This window comes from Hippichthys cyanospilos, chromosome 5 (genome assembly GCF_059441005.1).
Source record: "Hippichthys cyanospilos isolate Australia breed blue-spotted pipefish chromosome 5, RoL_Hcya_1.0, whole genome shotgun sequence".
In the NCBI taxonomy this organism is placed as follows: domain Eukaryota; kingdom Metazoa; phylum Chordata; class Actinopteri; order Syngnathiformes; family Syngnathidae; genus Hippichthys; species Hippichthys cyanospilos.
In genome coordinates this window covers 25,572,861-25,593,248 of record NC_142373.1, presented here as the reverse complement: position 1 = coordinate 25,593,248, position 20,388 = coordinate 25,572,861, and the positions used below count along the sequence as shown (strand labels likewise).

At 39.3% G+C, this 20,388-nt stretch overlaps 1 protein-coding gene across 2 annotated transcripts; it reads right to left on the bottom strand.

The window, feature by feature from the left end:
- Window positions 1–2,176: 2,176 nt before the first annotated feature.
- On the bottom strand, window positions 2,177–17,933 carry LOC148424128 (uncharacterized). 2 transcript variants are annotated; one of them, XM_088414194.1, is made up of 8 exons: window positions 17,587–17,933; window positions 14,464–14,742; window positions 9,943–10,173; window positions 9,689–9,859; window positions 7,925–8,056; window positions 7,675–7,844; window positions 7,289–7,561; window positions 2,177–5,940 (listed from the first exon to the last, which is right to left on the bottom strand). In XM_088414194.1, exons 1-8 carry the CDS (start codon window positions 17,822–17,824, stop codon window positions 5,764–5,766), a joined length of 1,671 nt encoding a protein of 556 aa, XP_088270320.1. In that variant the 5' UTR covers window positions 17,825–17,933; the 3' UTR covers window positions 2,177–5,763. The 2 variants fall into 2 exon arrangements, with proteins under 2 accessions (XP_088270320.1, XP_088270321.1); XM_088414195.1 differs by having other exon boundaries at window positions 7,675–7,841.
- Window positions 17,934–20,388: the final 2,455 nt, after the last annotated feature.

The following is a 20,388-nucleotide window of genomic DNA, read 5'->3' as shown; positions in this document are numbered from 1 at the left end:
AAACTAGCATCAAGACTGCGTGAGCATTTTAAGACTTTTTTTTTTTTTTTTTAGTATCTTTGCCTTTGCCTGCTCTTCTCTCCCCCTACTCTGCATTTCTTTGTGATTGTAACAGTGGCAAACTCAAGAATTAAAATGCACTTGCTCTACCAGGGCCACAGCTGCAAAGTAAATTATGCCATTAGACCTCTAATTTTATAACATCTACAAAAATAGAAATAATATATACTTGTGTGCCAGTGTCACCTATGAGGTCAACTCAAATTTATTTCTATAGCCCTGCCCACCACAGTCTCAAAGAGCTTAACAGGTGAAAAAAAAACACACACACACACATAGGATCACACAGAACAATATAAACACATACAGCATCCCCTGAACAAAGCTCCCAGAAAAGGCAGGAAAACCCCATCGGGGGAAAATAAGAACCCTTCAGAAGGGACCGCAGGTTGGAGGAGCCCTCTTTCACACTCAACAAGTTGCACTAGGTGGCGAGTGCCAAAAATCCCCCATTATGTCATATTAAGCAGTAAGTGTCCAGTGCAACAATGCCATGACACCAGGGGATGTCATCAGGTAAGATTCTTCTCACAGTCTGGCTCGGTGGGTCCATCCCAACAAAAGAGCTGCAGCTGAAGTGTTCCAACTCAAAACCCGCATCGGTCGATCGGCGCAAATCTGCACGGCTACATTCAATTTGTCTCTCACTATCTAGCCCTCTCCCCAGGAGACCGAGAGAAGAGAGCAGGAAGGATAAAAAAGAAAGCTGCAGTCAGGCAGACCCATGAACGAAATGTTCGAGTGTGGAAATGTGTTTTTAGTCGAGATTTAGAGATTTCTTCTGAGGTGGCTGCGCAAACTTTAGTAGGTAGGGCATTCCAGAGCACTGGTGTACAAATACAACAAGCCAGGGATCCAGCGGACTTCTTTTTAGCCCCCAGGGTCATTAACATGCTGGCAAATTGTAACAGAATAAAGTTTTAAGGATGTAACATACGGCGATACTAAGTCAAATTGATAAGAAGTGCCAAAGCAGTGTAAAATTTTATATGTAATTAGCAATACTTTAAAATTGCATCTCAGTTTTACTGGAAGCCAATGTCAATTATGATATCGAACCCAACTTATTTTGAACAGTTTTAAACTGATACAGTGTATGGTTTCAAGGTTTTTTTTCTGAGCTCAGCAACCGCGCTGCTCTACACATCGTACGTTAATCAGACCCTCTATGTTTGGTACCATTGTGTGAAAAAGTCAAGTCGTTCATTATTCACTAAGTTGGTTGTGTTACTGGGCTTGTTTTGGTAAAAACATCCTGGATGGGATGTGAGTGCCAGTGTCAAAGGTTAGTGTTTGGAGTAAAACTATATGAGCGGCCTGAGGGTGATTTTGACAGAGACAGATGGCGCATTGCTGTGAGAACAGTATCTCAAAGGGTCCCTGCTAGAAAAACACAACAGGCCACATAATGTTGTGGTATTGAATTGTATGAATTGTATTGAATTTTGTGGTATTAAACTGACACATAGCAATGATCAAGGACCAATAATCAATTTCTTAATGGGTATTCTGCTGCACAGCGTTTTTAAGTCTTGACAACTGAGCTTTAACGTACCACCTATGGACTTGTGCTGAGGGGGGGTTTTTTTGTTTGATTTTTTTTGTGGTTAGGAACTCATAAACTGCTACCCAATCAGATGTTTTGAATCCGGAGCATTCAGGGAGCACACCAAAGTAGTGTTCAAAAGGAACAACCAAATACGAGTGGTAAGAAAGTTTACAAAGGTATATACTTAATTGATGGTCGCAAAAAAAGCGATCAAAACGGAGGTAAATTCGAATAAACAAACAAGTGATGATTCATGACTGTTGGGGAATTCATGTTGGAATTGTGCCCACTCTCTCCAAAAATTGAACATCCAATCAATCCATTAGTGCCTGAATGGGAGCAGTTAGACAGCGTTAACCAAGTAAAAATATCAGGAGCAATTATAATTATTTATTGTATAATTATTAGCAATGTTGGAGTCTTTATAAAGGCAAAATGGAATGCCCAAATAGGAATGGCCAATCAGAAGCAAACAATCATAAGAGCCCAAAAGGGAGCCATTCCATTCATTTACATGAGTAAAAAAAAAAAAAAAAAGTTGTTTTAAAGAACGCAAAACATACAATATAGATTGCTATAAGATTTTTATTGACTAGATTCTGTGAAATACTGCATGCCACCAAATTATTTTTGCTTGATTTTCATTTTATACTCTGTACAGACATCTTGTGAATTGCACGCCCAGCAACATTTAAACACAACCTTGGTGATTACTCCAATTTGTCACACATTTAAGAACGTTTTGCTTGGCTTCCATCTGGAAACATAAACTAACATCAATGCAAAACAATTATTATTCACTATCTGGACAAAAGGATTCAGAGACACTCTTATCTTTTGTTTGATTATGCAATAGTATATTTCCTCTGTTTCTTTGTTTCAAGACATCAAGACATTCTTGGCTGTCAAATGATATTAGGATAAATTACAAAATAAATGTCTAAAACATGCCGAAGGTCTACCCAACAGAAAGTTATACAATGATTTTTTTTCTTTATCACTTTTCATTTGTTGTGAAGTGAAATACGTCACATCATTTTTGTCCATGTAGCGCACGTTGTTAGTTGAAGGTTGAAAAAACAGGTATAGGACAAAACCAATGAAAAGGTAGGCAACTGTCACAACAAGTCGTCAGTGATGAGTTCTACCAGTGTGTGCTCTAGTTCATGTGATTCAGCACTCATGCACATGCAGATACAAACACACAAGAGCAGTGCCCTTATTAAAAAGCCATGGCCAGATGGTGTAGCAGTGAGGGCAGTCTCAGTGCTTCATATCTTAATCATGATCATTGCAGGCCAATCTCGGCTTCTCCTACCATGTCCTCAGCATCCCTCATACCTCTTCCTCTTCGGAACACGGAAAGACACTTCCATGTTTTAAAGTCCAAAATCATTCTGGAATGTCGGATTTGCAAAACTGCCGTAGTTTTCATGTTGTCTTCTCACAATTGTTTTTCCAGCTTCAAAAGAAATCATTGGTAAAACCAAGGAAAACTTTTTCCTGAGGAAAAGTTATTTACACCCATTATGTTTTTTTTTCTATTCTCATTTTAGGGCACAGGTATCAAACTCAAGGTGGGAAGGCATGATCTGGCCCATCACATCCTTTTATGGAGCCAATGTAAGCATAAAGACTTGCTAAAATCATGATGCTTCATTTCAAATTTGTCATGTGTAAGAAATAATAAAATAGTGACATTCCAGTTGTGATCACAAAGCTTGAACATGAGCAAAATAAACTAATATTCTTTACTTTTAATTAGAAAGGTAGTTATTCATCAGTTTGTTGTGTCCACACTTTTGTGGTTTCAAGATAGTTATGACACTTTGAGGAAAACTGTAACTACACAGTGGCCTGTGACAAAAAAATAAATAAAAAAATTGACATCTCTTTCTTGGGGTCATCTGACCCCAAGCCTACCCCAGATCATTTTTGTCCAAGGAATGGGTGCACCCTGGACTGATCGCCAGCTAATTGAAGGTTAAAAATCCACGACCAGAGATTTTGAACTGGCCAAGTAAACGGCAACTTTACATTTATTAGTTACAAAGTTTTACTGTTGAAAATGTCCAAGTAGCAAAAATGTGCGGGTGGGACCACACGGCCGTGCAATTAACACTGCACTACATAATTCACTCTGAATTCTTGTAATGAGTAGTGGTTTTCCAGGGCGTTACTGTGTGGGCTCGCTTGACATTTACTTTGTTGGCACTTCCAATTAATTTCAGTGTCAGTAAATCTGTTTTCGCCTCATTCATTCACTCCATTTCTGAGTCCCATTTCTGATCGTTCAACAATAGATTATTTGTTGTTTTGTCATGGTGGTCAGCTTCAGAAGGAGGCATGGCAGCCACCAGGTGAGTTTCAGTGAAGAAGCCGTTTCTCTTCTTGGTAAGAATCCAGCCCACCAAATAACCCCATATTTCATAAAAAATCATGTTCTACTGTGCCAAAGGTAAGATTCTATCATTTATATGCATTTATTTACCTGTGGAAATTTTAAAATACCACGATATAGGCCCTATTAAGATAATGAGGAAAATATACATTATCACACTGAGTCAGAACAGGTGAGTAGGGCGTATGTTCCGGCAAGGCCATGTTCTTCTTAGCCAGGAGGTGTCAGATGCTCAAGGCATATTTAGTTTATCATTTTAGACTGATCATCTGCCACTGTGACTTTGAGCTTCGAGTATCTCGCTTTCTTCTGCCTTTGCAAAATCCAACTCTTCCCCTGGCTCTGACGTTTGAGCTTGGAGATCAATGACTCATCACCTAGGATGGCTCTTCCTATCAAGTCTGGTCTCATTAATCTCAAAGGTCATGAACTGACCCTGACCAGTTGTATAAAAAGGTATGTGGGAAAATGTTGAATGGCTGCAGAGAGCTGGTCGCATTTCCACATTTCTTAGCAAATAGATAAGTAGGGAAAATGTGTAATTACTGTAGGAATTGGAATATATCTTTTATGACGCTTCTGTGAACTTAGTTCACAAAGGCAACAGTCATACGGACATTAAAGAGTTAACTGCATGACCTATTTGAACCCTGTTGCTAACCAAAACAACAATCTACTAAAGGCTCTCAGAGGAATGATGAAAGTAAAATCATGAAATCTTACTCCTGTTGAACATGAGTTCCCTGTGCAATAATAAAAATGATTTTATGTTAAGTGGAATCAGTGTCTTAAACAACAATTTACGTTCCATTGGACTGATTCATGGTTTCCCAGCAAAATACGTTCCATTGGACTGATTCATGGTTTCCCAGCAAAGTAGTTTATATGGACTGAGGTTCATCAGCGTTCCATCCCACAACGGCAAAAACGCTGGAGAACGGCCCTTTCTTTCTGGGCCAGTGTACCAAAATAGCAAAAGAAAGAACTCTTCTCGTATCCACACCATTAGACTGCACTGTGAGCTAGACTTATGCTGGCCACAAAAATGAGGCCCTATGTGTGATCAAACCTACACAAGTTCAGAACGACCTGCATTCCCTTGTTTAATTTTTATTTTTTTGTTATTGATAAATGTCCCCCAGCATCTCAAAATCACAAACCACCTTTTGTGGAAATTTGGCTCCATATATTCATTTAGACGATATAAATGTTTTGGGATCTTAATTTTGCAACTTCTTCACAAGGCAGCAATAATAATAATAATAATGTGAAGCCAATTAAGTGAATGAGTTCATTTTGATGAAAGAAAACGTGGGTAGATTTAGATGGAGTGAGTGGTGCGTGATGGATCAAATGGAGCAAAGAAATGAAAAAAAATTGTGATGAGACGTCAAATGTTTACAACAGGCTGACACACGTACACCCCTGCACACACATACGAATACACTGACCCAAGTGGCTGTCCTTTTGCTGAACCTACACCCACATACATAGTAAAATGGCATTCAGGTTCAGGACACCCTCATGTGATGAGCCGACATTGCTATGGTTACCATCCGAGTTCAGCGTTAGGGCAGAAAACACACATACACTATACATACATACCTGTACACACAAACAGACACACATCAAAGACACACTTCTACTGCCCGTCTACACATGCATGTGATAAACTAACATGTATGCTCTGTGCATGTGGGGTTTTTTTTCCACTCTCTGTCTGGTCAGTCTCTTTGGGTCCCTTTCCCATTTTTTAGTTGAACCCATGGTACTTTCTGTGCCAGAGGGCGGTTGGCAGGTTCTGACATCCCTGGTACCACCGCCGCATCTCGCTGTCTGTTAGTGGAGGTGTGGCATTGCATGGAGCTCCTGCTAGGGTGATGTTTAAGAGGCCGGCCCATTGGTCCAAGAGGTGGGAAGCAAACGCACTCTGTAATTAGATTGTTACCATTTTCTGATCAACAATCATCAACATTGGCAATCGATGAAAAAAAAAAAAAACTACAATTATAGTATTTCTCTGACCGTATGTCGCCTTGAAAATCATTTAATTTCCTAAAAAATATAGAGTTTGCTATAAAATCTGAGTACCTTATGTATTTATGGAAACTAGCTTTTCATTTGGTCGTCTTTAATTCAATTTACTTGTTATGTCTGCTTTCTCAATCACGCTCCATTATTTTGCATGTGTCTGTTTTCAGAACTAGAACTACAGTACATTCTGCTTTCATGTCCAAGAATCATGGGAAATTTAGTCCTGCTATCCGAATGCAAGCTATTTCTGGCAGGGTATGGGACTATATCATAATAGTAAATGTAAAATTAAACTCCTTCCAATTTACTTCCCCATTCATGTTCAATCTCATGTTCTCATCCACACCTATTCACTACCTTGTGACAATGTTTTGTGATACTAAAATTATTATCTACTTTTTTGTCTAAGAAGGAGAAGAATGGCCCCACTAACCAAATGTTGTAGTCAACTTGCTGGTCAGACCTGACCCATTGACCTTTTCTGGCAGCATATTCTCCATGTTTACAATATGGGACCGGCTCAAGGTAAACTTGGGACTGAGCAAAAATGGTTGGATAATGATGAGTGCAATGAGTTGTTTACAGTGGTCACCCAAGATAGCATTCAGCAATAGTCCAAGTTACAGCGCAACCACCAGTCAGTTGATTACCAAACATATCCTCCCTCTTCTCAATTGGAAGCATTACTCAAGTAGCTGCTGCTCAGGTAGCTGCATGATTAAGATGATTAAAAAAAAAAAAAAAAGCAATAAAGTGCTGTATCAATTTAAAAAACATACAATATACTTGGAAAATTTTTTTGACATTGCATAGCTTCACAAAATATGTGCTTTAATATGCTGCACCAAGTGGTCCGTAAAATATGGTAATCATGCTGACAGTGACGAAAGGCAGCTGAACAGATTTAAATGACTTGACAACAACCTGACATAACTGCAGCTCGCACTGATCAATTTCTCAACAAAGCAGTCTACCCACTCTAATGTTCTACGTCGTGTATGTTGTCAAGCCCGCATGCCACATTATGAATTGAGGAGTGTAATGTTGTTTAGTACTTCAGAGCATATCATTTCTAACCAAAACAAAAATGGAATTATTCAATTAGTTTCTCAAATGTTTTGAATCCAATGATGCTTCCCTCTATCAAAAACATCTGATCAACAAAACAGAAAAAGTGCTCCAGTCAAGCTTTTCCTGACTGAATTAGATTTTGCTGAGAGAAGTGTGAAGAACTCATCAAATACCTTCTCCAGGTAATCCAGCAAGCAGGTAGATGGACCAATACGAGCCCAACTGCTGTCCTCCCAGGTCATGCTCACCCTCTGGCTCTGGTAGTTTTGAGTCAACAATTTCTGACTCTGGATTAGAACTACATTAAGATGTTTCTGGGAGCCCCTCAGCCTTTTAGAAAGAACTCCGCTGTAGCTCTGATCCACAAACAACAAAACACGAGTTGCTCTGCAGCCGGCCAGGTCAGTCAACAGCTCATTGACTGAGTAGCGTTCCTTCAGATCAGCCTGGAATAAAAAACAATTCACTGAACCAGGAAAAGTATTCATTCTAGCTCCTTGGTTATCTGCCTAAATCTGATCGACAACAGTATCTGATGATGTGTCTCCCGCAATCTTACGATGCCATTGAGGTTGGCGTCCCATAGGAGCATGGTCCCATCGTTGCGCGTGGGCGAGTTCAAGTAAAGCACCAGTGAATCGGCGCAGTGTTGTTTCCTGCAGACGTATGACACATGGTTACGGATCACTGCTTTCTCTGTGGCTGAGTAGACACTCTCCAGCTCCTCTGCTAAGACACAACACGACAAAGAGGTTACCTACAGCGTTCATTTCGAATAACATAATATGAATTTTGGTTGGAAACAATACCTGAAACGTGCCCACTGCTGGCAAAGAAGGTCTTGATATGGTCTTTGTGAAAGCCATTGATCCGAAGCATTCTATAGAACTTCTGAAGATTCTGCACATGTCGTTGAAACGTCATCTGTTGCCGCCAGCCACCTAACGCAAACAAACAAACGGTTTATCGAATAATTATGCATCCATCAACTGTTTCTCTGTTGGACATTGAGACAAAAACATTCTACTGGAGTTGATTTTCCAACACGGTGGAAAAAGGTTTGAGTCATACCAGTGCTGTAGTACTCAAACCAGACTCAACATGTTTTTTTGTTGTCTCGGACTTGACACGGACTCATTGGCTGTTGAGTCGGACTTGTCTCACGCTTGACTAGTGGACTCGCAAAATATTCAAAAGTCCAACTATGCTTTTATTCATGAAAATTCATGTCCTTCAAAAGAAACATGAATTAAAGTTTTAGGGCGAGTCAGAAATAGCCATCTGATTAGTTAACCTCAACGCTAACCTGAGTTTTTTTCTTTCAGTTATGTCAAACAACAGTAGGTTTACCATGTCTTGAGAAAGGAAGAAAACATGAAGTCAGAAGACAATTTCAGACACATACAACACTGCGTCAAGCGTTGTTTTTGTCTTGTTTTGTTTTTTATCTGTACACATGGTTAATTAAGCAAAAGATTCCATGTCATCCAAGAAGGGTGTGGAGCAATTAAATTTCTCTACTTTTGTGATCATGAAAAAATTGAATTTTCTATCTACAGGTTTACTCCTGATCCCATCTGAACTTGGAATTGGATTTGGATACAGACATTTGTTATAGTGCTGGGTATTGTGTCTTAAAAGTGAATTGAGATATATTGTGATACAGCAAATGCGTATTGCTATACATGCGATTCAATGGCAATGTATTGGACAATGTTTGTAAAAAAAAATCTATGGCATATATAATAAAAATGACTGGCAAAAACTGAAGGAAATTATGAGAAAAGACAAATTCAATTTATTTTTTCAGAAGCCACATATCATTGACATATATGAGCGCATATCAAACAAAAAAATACGACAAAACCAAGGAAAATCTACTGTTATAGGTTATCAAATACAGTGTAACCTTGAGATGCCATCGCTTCTGTTCAGGTATTTTTTGTCATATTACAAAAAATACCTAGCATATCAAAGAAACAAATTGAAATAAAACAAAACAAAACTTGAAAACTCAAAATTTCCATTTGAATTAAATGCAACATGAGAGTTTACTGCTTGTTATTACGGCTGCTCCGATATTATTGCACTTTTCTGGAACACATACTTATCTTACAGCAAATAACTTCAACACTGTGCGGATATGACTACAACGGTAGAAACGAAGAAAATGCTATTTTTGTATCATAAAGTTTTCTTTTTCTGCTGTTTGCTTTCCTTCTCTGCCGCCACTTTTGCTTTGGATCATGGCCTCACTTGAGAGGTAACGTATTGTAACAGTTAATGTGGTGTTTTTGAAGCGCTTAGAATGGCTTTCATGATATGAAAGCCACTCCGGAGCTGATTGATTTTTTAAAAAAGGAAATATTATGAATATAAGGCATTTCAAAACTGATACGCGGGTTATTGGAAACTGGACATTGTATTGCAGTACCAAGTATTGCAATATATGGATATTATCGCCCCGCACTAACTTGTAACCTAGATTTGACTTGGACTCAAACATATACTGTATGTATTGAAATTGACTTGGACTCAAAAATGGTGGCCTTGACTACAGCCTTGAGTCATACCAGAGATAAGCACAGCATGGTCACATGTCTGGTATAGGCGGCAGGAGAGATGAGTGGCCAGTGGCTGCTGGTGACAGCGTCTGGTGTTTTTGTTCAGCTCACAGCTTGAGATGGGCAAACTGGGAGACCTCACGGGCACTGTTTGAGGACATCTGGAAAATTCTGAGAGATCTGTTGACAATGAGCGTATGAGATATCTTCAACAGGACTCATTAACATGTAGTCATACCGGGCTCAGCGGTCTCGAAACTGACCTACACATCTGAGTCTCTGGGTCCGGTTGCTGTCTCCTATGCTGACCACCAAGGGAAGAAAGTGGACCTCACAGAGCCGTCCACTGACTGAACTGGTAAAAGTACCTCTGCGTGAAAATCCACCCACCAGCCAGCTCTGCCCGTGTCCCATAAGCCTCTCGGGACCGGCCTGCTGACGTTTCAGCTGGTTCTGACAGCGACCTTTCAAGGCCTGGGTCAAACATTCTTCTCCTGAAGATGGGAACATAGAGCACATAACTTTCAAACAGAAATTTAAAACGGGCTGATGAGTTGCTTTTGAAAGTTCAGATGTAAGGGCCTATGATGTTCCAGTCAAGATCTTTGAGGTTCTCAAGTCAAATGTGATGGCACATTTCTTCATCATTCAGTCTAATGTGCAATCAGGAGATGACATCAAAGTTGCTTAACATGCCACGACTGCTTTTGGTTTTGTGACAAAGGGTGTACAGTACATCCCTCCATCCAACCACCCACCCATCCATTCTCTATACCGCTTGTCCTGCTCAGGGTCGCAGGACAAGCTGGAGCCTATCCCAGATAACCGAGGGCAAAGGTTGATCAGATTGCAAGTCAGTTGGAGGGTGGTTGTGAACAGCAATGTGAATTACTACACAATGAATGGCCATACCTGGATCATATGGCCCTCTCCATTATATCATACATTTGGTCCCTGACTGAGGATCCAGCATTCCTGGAGCCAAATTTTTAAAGGAGGACATAAACTTACAAAGACTTTTGGGGTATTTTTTTCTCTCTTCAGGTTAAAAAAAAAAGGTTTGAAGACAACTCATCTCAAAAATACTATCCCAAATCTATCCTTAGAACCCAACAGGGGGCCATTTTGTAGAAGTGTGCTTGTCAGTGCGTGTGCATTTGAGAATGTCTGTTTGTGTGCATTTGTGTGCACGCGTGTATATAAATAATTGACTGGTGTGTCTTTGTGAAGCACACAGACCAAACTCACCTTAACATCTGGTTGCAACCCCTTTCACAGTGGGGGGTCAGCAATTTGCACTTTACCACTGTTTCTTTTACTGGGATTGTGGGGATCTGATATTCACTTCCTGACACCCCCCACCCGCTCCTCTCCCGGACTATTTCATGCTTTGAAGCACTTTGTTCACTCTCCCTGATGGGCTTTTATGTATCTCTTGAGCTTTTAATGTTATTTTTCTAACAAAAAAGCTCAAGTTTGCATGCTATTGGCCTACCAGCAACTTTTGACTTGCATGCCTCTAATCAACCAGAGTGCTGCCCAAATTCACCTGCAGAAATAATGAGAGCTTGTAAATTTAGCAGGGGAAAAAAACACAAAAATAATGCTCATATTAATACTTGCTAACGTTGTACACTTTTGCAATCCACAACAATTATAATTACATTAAAGTAATACAATTTTAAGGCTGTATTTGTGACAGAGTTCTTGCTATTCATCTGATAAAATGCTGTTGCACCTAATGTTTCGGAAGATGAGTGGATAAACATGTATGTGTATCACAGTTCCAGTGAAAGAAATCTCTTGCATAAAGCAATGAACTATAAAAGGGTGCTTTCAGACATTCCAAACTTTCACTGTCTCTTCTGCTTCAGTTAAGGACACAATTTCTTACTTGAACACACTAAATAAAACACAATTGCAGGATCAGCCACCTTTGGAATACCAGCACTGCAACAATTAGTACAATTTATCATACACAATGCTGTAGTGTACAATGTGATGTATGGACTAATGAAATGAACAAATTGTGCCATTGCAGTCAAATTCTATTCTGTGTTACTTTGACCTATTTAATTTCTAATTCAAAGGGATAGAAGACCTCCTCAATTCCACCGTCACATCTTCCACTGAGGAAGCAGAGGCTGGAACCTCTGAGGTGGGCTCTCCCATCTCTGGGGATGAAGTCATCGAGGTGGTCAAAAAACTCCTTAGTGGCAAAGCCCCGGGGGTGGATGAGATCCGCCAGGAGTTTTTAAAGCTTCTGGATGTTGTAGGGCTGTGCTGGTGGAGACGCTTACTGCAACATCACGTGGACATCGGGGATAGCACCTCTGGATTGGCAACCTGTGCTGGTGGTTCCCCTTTTTAAGAAGGGGGACCGGAGAGTGTGTTCCAACTATAGAAGAATCACAATTCTCAGCCTCCCCGGTAAGGACTATTAAGGGGTGCTGGAACATCGGATTCAGGAAAGGCAGTGTGGTTTTCGTCCCAGTCGTGGAACAGTGGACCAGCACTATACCCACGGCAGGATCCTCGAGGAGTTCGCCAACCAGTCTACATGTGCTTTGTGGACTTGGAGAAGGCGTTCAACCGTGATATGAGCAGTTTGGTCCCTGTACGACCGATTTCAGAGTTTGGTCCGCAGTCAAACCCGTTTCCGGCGAGGGTTGGACTCCGCCAAGGCTGGTCTTAGTCACCGATTCTGTTCATTGCTTTTATGGAGAGAATTTCTAGGTACAGCGAAAGTGTTGATGGGGTCCAATTTGAGGGTCTAAGTATTTCATCACTGGTATTTGCAGATGATGTGCTGCTGTTGGCCTCCTCAGGTCATGACCTCCAACTCTCGCTGGAGCGGTTTGCAGCCGAGTGTGAAGCGGCTTGGATGAAGATCACTACCTCCAAATCTGAGACCATAGTCCTCAGTTGGATAAGGGTAGAGTGCTATCTCTGAGTCTGGATGAGGTCCTGCCCTAAGTGGAGGAGTTTAAGTACCGTGGGGTCTTGTTCACGAGTGAGGGTAAGATGAAACGGGAGATCGACAGGCGAATTGGTGCAGACGCTATGTTGCAGATGCTGTACCGGTCTGTTGTGGGGAAGAAAAAGTTGAGTCAAAAGGCGAAGCTCTTGATTTATCGAAAAGGTTGGTCATCTGGGAGGGATTCAGGGTCGAGCCACTGCGCTTCCGCGTTGAGAGAAACCAGTTGAGGTGGTTCCGCAATCTGGTAAGGATGCCTCCCAGACGCCGCTCTCGTGAGGTGTTCCAGGCATGTCTCACCTGGTGGAGGCCCAGAACACGCTGGAGAGACTATGTCTCTCGGCTGGCCTGGGAACTCCTGGGGATCCTCCCCGGAGGAGCTGGATGAAGAGGCTGGGGAGAGGGAAGTCTGGGCTTTCCTGCTGAGGTTTCTGGATGGATGGATGGATGGATGGATGGATGGATGGATGGATGGATGGATGGATGGATGGATGGATGGAAAAAGACTACAAGTAACATTTGACCAACTATCATACAAGTAAAGTCATCACTGTATAATGACACTAAAATACAAAAAGGCTTCTCACACTTTGAATACGAGTGAAAGACACAATGGAGAAGGAAAGTGCTGTCATCTAGTGGTACTGAAAAGCTTTGTCATAAGCAAATACCATATTTCTCAGAGTACAAGTCGACCTCGCTTATAATTCGTCCCTCCCTTCATTTTTTTCTTCAATTTCGGTGAATTTTACAAGAAAACAAAAGTGTGTATAAGTCTACCCCTGACTAATGGTTACACAGACCATGTCTGTCCAATTAAAACACATGGCCTGTGTTATTAAAATGACGGAATTATGCTACTTTTAGAAGCATTTCTATACCGTATATCGAGTAAAATACAGTTGTGGTTATGAAAGGGGGGAGGGGGTGGGGGCAAGACGAAACTACAAGGCAATGTATGTGTGCGCATAGACACAAATGCTAAAACTAATGTCACAATAAAACGATTTGAAGTCACAATGTTCTATTTTTTTGACATCTGAATATCCACTTGATACCCCAAATAGCTCCCCGCTTCTACTCCCTTTCCTGTTTCTACCCCCACCTGCCGAAATCCATGCCTGCTTCAAGCACACATTTTAGAGCTGAAGGACACAAGTCAAGCCATCCTTTCCTTTTCATAATGTTTCAAAGTCTGTCGAAAAAATAGCCATGTTAACAACAAAGAGACAATTAGCTTGACCAAAGTGCAACTTTGTGATGTTCTGAGCAAACACTCTAAAACAGAGGCATAGTATATTGAATTTGAGATATATATATATATATATATATATATATATATATATATATATATATATATATATATATATATATATATATATATATAATGGAAAAACATCACTTTTTCTCACTATATTGCTACACTAATTCTGATGTATGTATGACACAGTCATAACAATGATTTACAATTACAGTATATCAAATGTGTAAAAATGAATACAAGAAACTTATACAACACATGAAACCGGAAGTTTCCGACCTGTGCCTTCAGTGGGTATTTAGTGATATAATCCACCTCTTTAAGGGAGATATATATATATATATATATATATATATATATATATATATATATATATATATATATATATATATATATATATATATATATATATATATATATATATATATATATATATATATATATATATATATATTATACACAGATATCAAAAAAATTGGTCTGTATTGAGTTATGCAGTTTTAAGTCTAATGTAGATGTAGCTAGGATGCAAGCAATCAGACTCACCAAGGTAAATGCCATCTAGATGGGAGCATCTCTTCTTTGTCACATTGAGGTCTACGTAGAAAAGTGCAACCGGATGTCCAAAGTTCTCACCGGGACTCGGGTCGAGCACCAGCACCGCGTCGTGGCTCATGGAGGAAGGGGAAGGCGGTTGGTACCTGTGGCGGCTTTCCCGCCCGTTCATCAAGGGGCTGGCACTGAATGCACGCTGGAATTTAGAGCTGATCATCCCACTGGACGAGTAAGAATCTGGAAGGATGGCCAGTACTTTGTCGGAGGCACCTGGATAACAATGTAAATTACTCATGTTCTATGCCTCTTCACCTGTACAGAGTCACAAGGGACTGGAGTCTATGGTGATCTTCCAATTGTTTGTGAAACTGTATACATAGCAGAGTTATTTTAATGCAATCAAGCTTTTGATAATTAAATGCAGTGGAGATTTCAATTTGAATGATATTGACGAACTTACAGTATATTTGACTTGCTCAGACAAAAAGGTCCGCATGTTGGCTGATGTTTTGCCTAAATGACAACAATAAATCAGGGGTTCTCAAAGTTTTTGGAGTCAGGGACCCCGTTTTGGAAAGAAAATTATCCAAGGACCCCCATTGCAAATGTTTGCAGAAACATTTTTTTTTTTAATCATTCAAGCCATACATAAGTGTTCTTTTTTGTTCACCAACAGATTTAATCTAAAGTACAAAATAAATCATGCAAAATGCACGCTTCCTTATCACAAATTCAAACTGCCAAGTATTTAGTGACTAAATAATCACACTCTTTGATGATGACATGGATTAAGTGGTTCTATTTGACAAAGTTCTAAAATGATTTCATTTAAAAAAATACATTAAACTTGTTGACTTGGTTCTTTTATTGAAGAGTCATGATTACATTCACAATTTGATATCAAATTAAATGAAATTAACACAAATATATATTTTGTATTAACTCATTCAAAGCCAGAAACATACTGTATAGTCACGTTTTTAAGAGTCCAGATGATGAAACCCATAAACTTAAATCATTCGATGCCAGTGATGTAGTTTCATGTTTTTTGTTGTTGTTGTTTTTTAAGAGTCCAGACATTCAATCCCAGATGCTTAAAAAATATTAAAATATATCACTGCAATTGAATGATTTAAAAACCCAAATTATTTCACAGACCCCCTGCAGTCAGGCAACAGACCCCACTTTGAGAACCACTGCAATCGATCATCCATCCATCCATCCATCCATCCATCCATCCATCCATCCATCCATTTTTTAACAGTTTATGCCTTCAGCAGGAAATCAAACAGAGGATTACCTCATATATGGCCATATCAATTACAATGTTGTTACAATGTTAATCATGGTAGTTACTCATCAGTTCTGAAATCTTTTCCTGTAAAGAGTCTATTTCTACTATTAATCTAATAAACTCATTCATACGCTAAAAGAAGTTATGACAAAACACAAGGATGTTAGCATTTTCACTTAAATGCAAGGACCTCCGCCCCCCATGGAAAAGGTAGTTTGTCAGAGATAAAGACAAGAAGAATATAATGGTTAGATGCACTTTGTACACGACACCTAAAGAGCTATCCACTTTGCCAAATAGCACCAGTAATTTCAGGGTAAGCTAACGCTAATTTTCACTGCACAATTGCGATTAATAATAGTCTATAAATAGTTCTGGTCAATGTGTATTAAGATGAAGCATACAAAAACTCATGTTAAACAGTACATTAATGACAATGTTGGCTAGCTGCTAACGTTGGCCCCACGAAACTGTCTATTTTTCAAAACTCTGTCCCGAACCTAGCCGACATAACTTGAATTTGAATATTAACAACACGAAATTGTGGAATGCACTAAATGTTTCTGCCTAAAGCATAAACAATGCATCACGATGCTGTGTAGCTAAGTAATAAAGGGTTAAACGTTTTTGTATCATATCTTTAAAGGTTTTCAATACAATACAGATGAAAATATTTTTAGGCTTAAGCTAACCTTCCACTGATGTGTAATGAGCGTAATGAACTACATTAAGAATGGCAAATCCATATTTAGTTACGTTGGTGAGAGTAATATAAAAGTAATACAATAGCAGTGTAATGCCTTATGTTTCAAATACAGTCATATTGTAAGTTAAATAATTAATTTGAAATGACAGTAATAGTGAGAAATAATAGTGAGAAATAATGCATTACAGTTTTGAAGTAACGTGCCCAACCCTCACTCATTATAAACCCCAATGCTTGTTTGAAACTCAAACCCCTTTTTTCAAACCTGTAGCTTCACGGCCAACTTTAGCTTGAGACATAATTTGAAACTCAAATCTTTGCTTGAAACCTCAATCAATGCTCGAAAACTCAACCTAAGTACTTGTTATTCTAAATTAGTACATTTATTGGGGAAAAAAACGGAAATTCCACAGCATTACAACTTGTGAGTTTGTCTTCATTATATCTGCAGAGAGAGGCTTTTAGTGGAGGTTGTTTGAGCTTTTACTCTTTTTCTTTTCTTTTTTTTTTTTTTTACAATATATTTTGCTCAGTTATTAGATTGTTCACCCCAAGTACATACTTTTTTTTTGTTTTGTCTTTGGTCAAATTGACAGATTTAGACGTAAAAGTAAATGTTGAACTCAAATTGTCAATGTATGATTGATCAGCATGTCCTTTACAATTGTCATTTGTATGCTTTTTTTCAATTTTTTAAACTTCTTTATGAGCCAAACCTGGGTCAGAAGACCCAGGATGTTACTACTATTACAGGGAAAATAATACAATACATTGTATAAAGTAAGTGTTACCTTTGATAATTTTGAATGGGTTTCCAATCAAAATACTGAGTGAGTATTTACACTTTTGAATAAACACACATCTCTCCGGATCATATTGACCCAGAGACATAATTGTTGTTCTCAGAAAATGAACATAAATCACTGGTTACAACAAAATATTGGATTTCGATAATACCCTTTTCTGACACGTATGTGTGCCTAAACGGACCCGGGTCAAAGTGAGACGTTATTGCTATTCCTTGTAATCAAAAATAACAGGAGGGTTAAATAATGATTTCATCTTACAAATAGACTGACAGTAAATGCTAAAGAGGCAAGATTGGATCTCTCACCTGCAGCGGCAGTGCGCAGTTCAGATGCATAAACAGCCACGGCGGAGGGCGGCAGGTGGGCAAGCCGCCGGCACTCGCTTTCGGAGTGAGAGGTGCCGCGGAGGCAGCGATCCAGCTGGTCCCACTGCAGAGACTCCAGGCCCGCGCGCACCCAGCGCTCCAGTTGGACCTGAGGCACGCCTTTTGTCATCGTCGCTGCCGCCAAGTGAAGGATGAAGATGAAGAGGGGATGCTTCATTGTCCCACTCAGCTTCTTCTTGGTTCTTTTTTGAGGTTATCCTTGAGTTTTTTCAGATCACTTTGTTTTCCTCTTTACTTATCAACTTTTGTTTGCGCTTGTTCACTTTGACTTAATTTTAATACCCTCTTTTTTTCTTAAATAAGTATTTTAATTACCGTAGTTTTTAATCATCCATGTTAAAAATCGTCCCTTGTCGAAAGTTTAAAGACTTGGTTGCTACTCCCTTTTTCTGTCAATACAGGTTGCTGAGTTGCTTCTTTTATCCAAAGTGGAACTCCTGCATCCCTTATGCTCCTTAAAATGTATCCTATACAAATATACTGTAGTAATTCTAGATACTTTTGTGTGATTTTTCTTCTTTGGGAAATACACAAAAAGATTTTTCTTCTTTACTTTTCTTCACGTCTTTGTCTTCATCTTCATTCCTTCTAGATGTTGAGGAAAAACATGAGCTCCATAGTCAGCTCCGCACAGTAAAAAAATGATTGTTTTTGTTGTTTTTTGTTTTTGCCTTTAATTAAAAGTCCTCTTCTGTTATAGTCCTGTCAGGTTCACAAGTTAAAAGATCACCCAGGAGGAGGACAGTTTGATTTTACTCCCCCCCCCCCTTTTTTTTTAGTCTTGCACGCTCCTTACTCAGTGACTGGACAGCAGCTCTTCAACCTACTCATTCTCTCTCTCTCTCTCTCTCTCTCTCTCTCTCTCTCTCTCTCTCTCTCTCTCTCTTTATCCCGCACTCTCTCTCCTCCCCTCTCAATGTTGGGCATGCTAGCGAAAAAGAAAGAGGTGACAAAAGAAAGAGGAGAAGGGAAAGGGCAACGGGTAAAGGTGAGAAAAGAAGGAAGAAAACGCATGCAGAAAGTTGGGAGACGAATGGAGGGAGGAGAAATCCTAGAAAACTAATGGGAATAGAATAGAATAGAATAGAATAGAATAGAATAGAAATTCACAATTCAAACGTTGTCTTTGTCCCTCAATGGACTTTGCACTTTTTCCCATACTTGCATGGGTTTTTTTTCTGGATACCTCGCCTTCCTCCCACATTCCGAAATTGAAGATTCTGAAGTGAACCAATGCATTGACGCGGTGATGGTGATGATGTTTGTCGACAATAAAGGTGTTCTACAATTTGATAGTTGTTGTTGAACGTATTACATATTTTTGTCGTTGTAAAACCAATGCAAACTAATTTAGAAGCCCTCTTAAATAAAATCAACGGCTTGTCGCTGAGGGAACATGCCAAGTCAGAGAAACCCTATATGAGAAAAAAAAGTTGTATACAGTGGTAGTTCTACTTATGAATGCCTCTTGTTGCGAAAAATTCAGGGTATGAAACAAGGCTGAAAAAATATCGTCTAGTATCGAGAGAAAAATCAAGATATGAAAGGCGACATTGTTGGCATATGATATGAGACACAACACACCAGCACTCACTCCAACAAGACTGTACTCTAATACATTATCACAACCTGTCATGTTGACCGTATTTGTGACAGTTTATGATGCATTTTTATCATTCATTATGCCGGCTTGCGCACAAATGAGACACGACTTTTTTTTCTTTTTTTGCACGGATGTTTGATCTAGTCTTCCACTATTCATGTTTACTCATTTCATTCACTCTTCCGACCAACAATTCACACTATAGAACTAACAAACATAAAACTGACATTAGCTATGGCTAAAAATTTACATTTTCACATAAAAACACTTTTGTAACATACCGCTTTGGGCTGTCGTGTCTGACTTTAGCATTGTTAGCACATCGTTAGCACTTTAACGAGTGGGCCGAATTACATCAAACAAGAATCACTTTGCATGGCAACATATTAAACTTAAATAAACTTACATGCTCAAAATTATCCAAAAATAAATATTAATGCTCCTGTGGACTTGTAAATGATTCCTGAATAACTGGAAATGTATCATAAAAATGTACAAATTAAGCGACCTAAAAAGGTCTCACTCACTCAAAAAGTATGGAGAAAAATGTGCACTCTTACCTTTCGAGTGAGACAGCATTCGGGGAGGAGGAGAGGAAATGGCAGAAAATAATACCGTACGAAATCAATGGCAGAAAACAATACGGAATAAATGGCATCAAATGTTACTACTGTATACAGCTTCTTACTGTTTGAAGTCAATTGGTGGTCCATGGGTAAGAAGGTGGACGTGGTGTTTGGTGGAAGTCAGAGAACTTTGATGAATGAATATTGTTCACAAGGGGGCGTTGTGTCATTATCCAGCATCAGCATCATAAAATTTCTTTACGGTCAGGACGAAACATAGGCTGAAATACTGCCTCATTACCATTTTTTGCCTTAGTCCTCCACATCGCAGGAAGCTCAACTAGCATTAGGACAGGAGCTAACCAACGGGTGAGAAGGATGACAGAAATGAGTCTGGGCGGTGCGCTAATTTTTCACATCTCGATTTTCTATTTTTTCCAACTATGGGTATTTAGTACACTCTTTTGTAAACTCGGACTTTCATATCTCAAGTAATCCCACTGTAATCATAAATGTAAATTGTTCTGGAAGACAAATATCTCAAACCTGAAG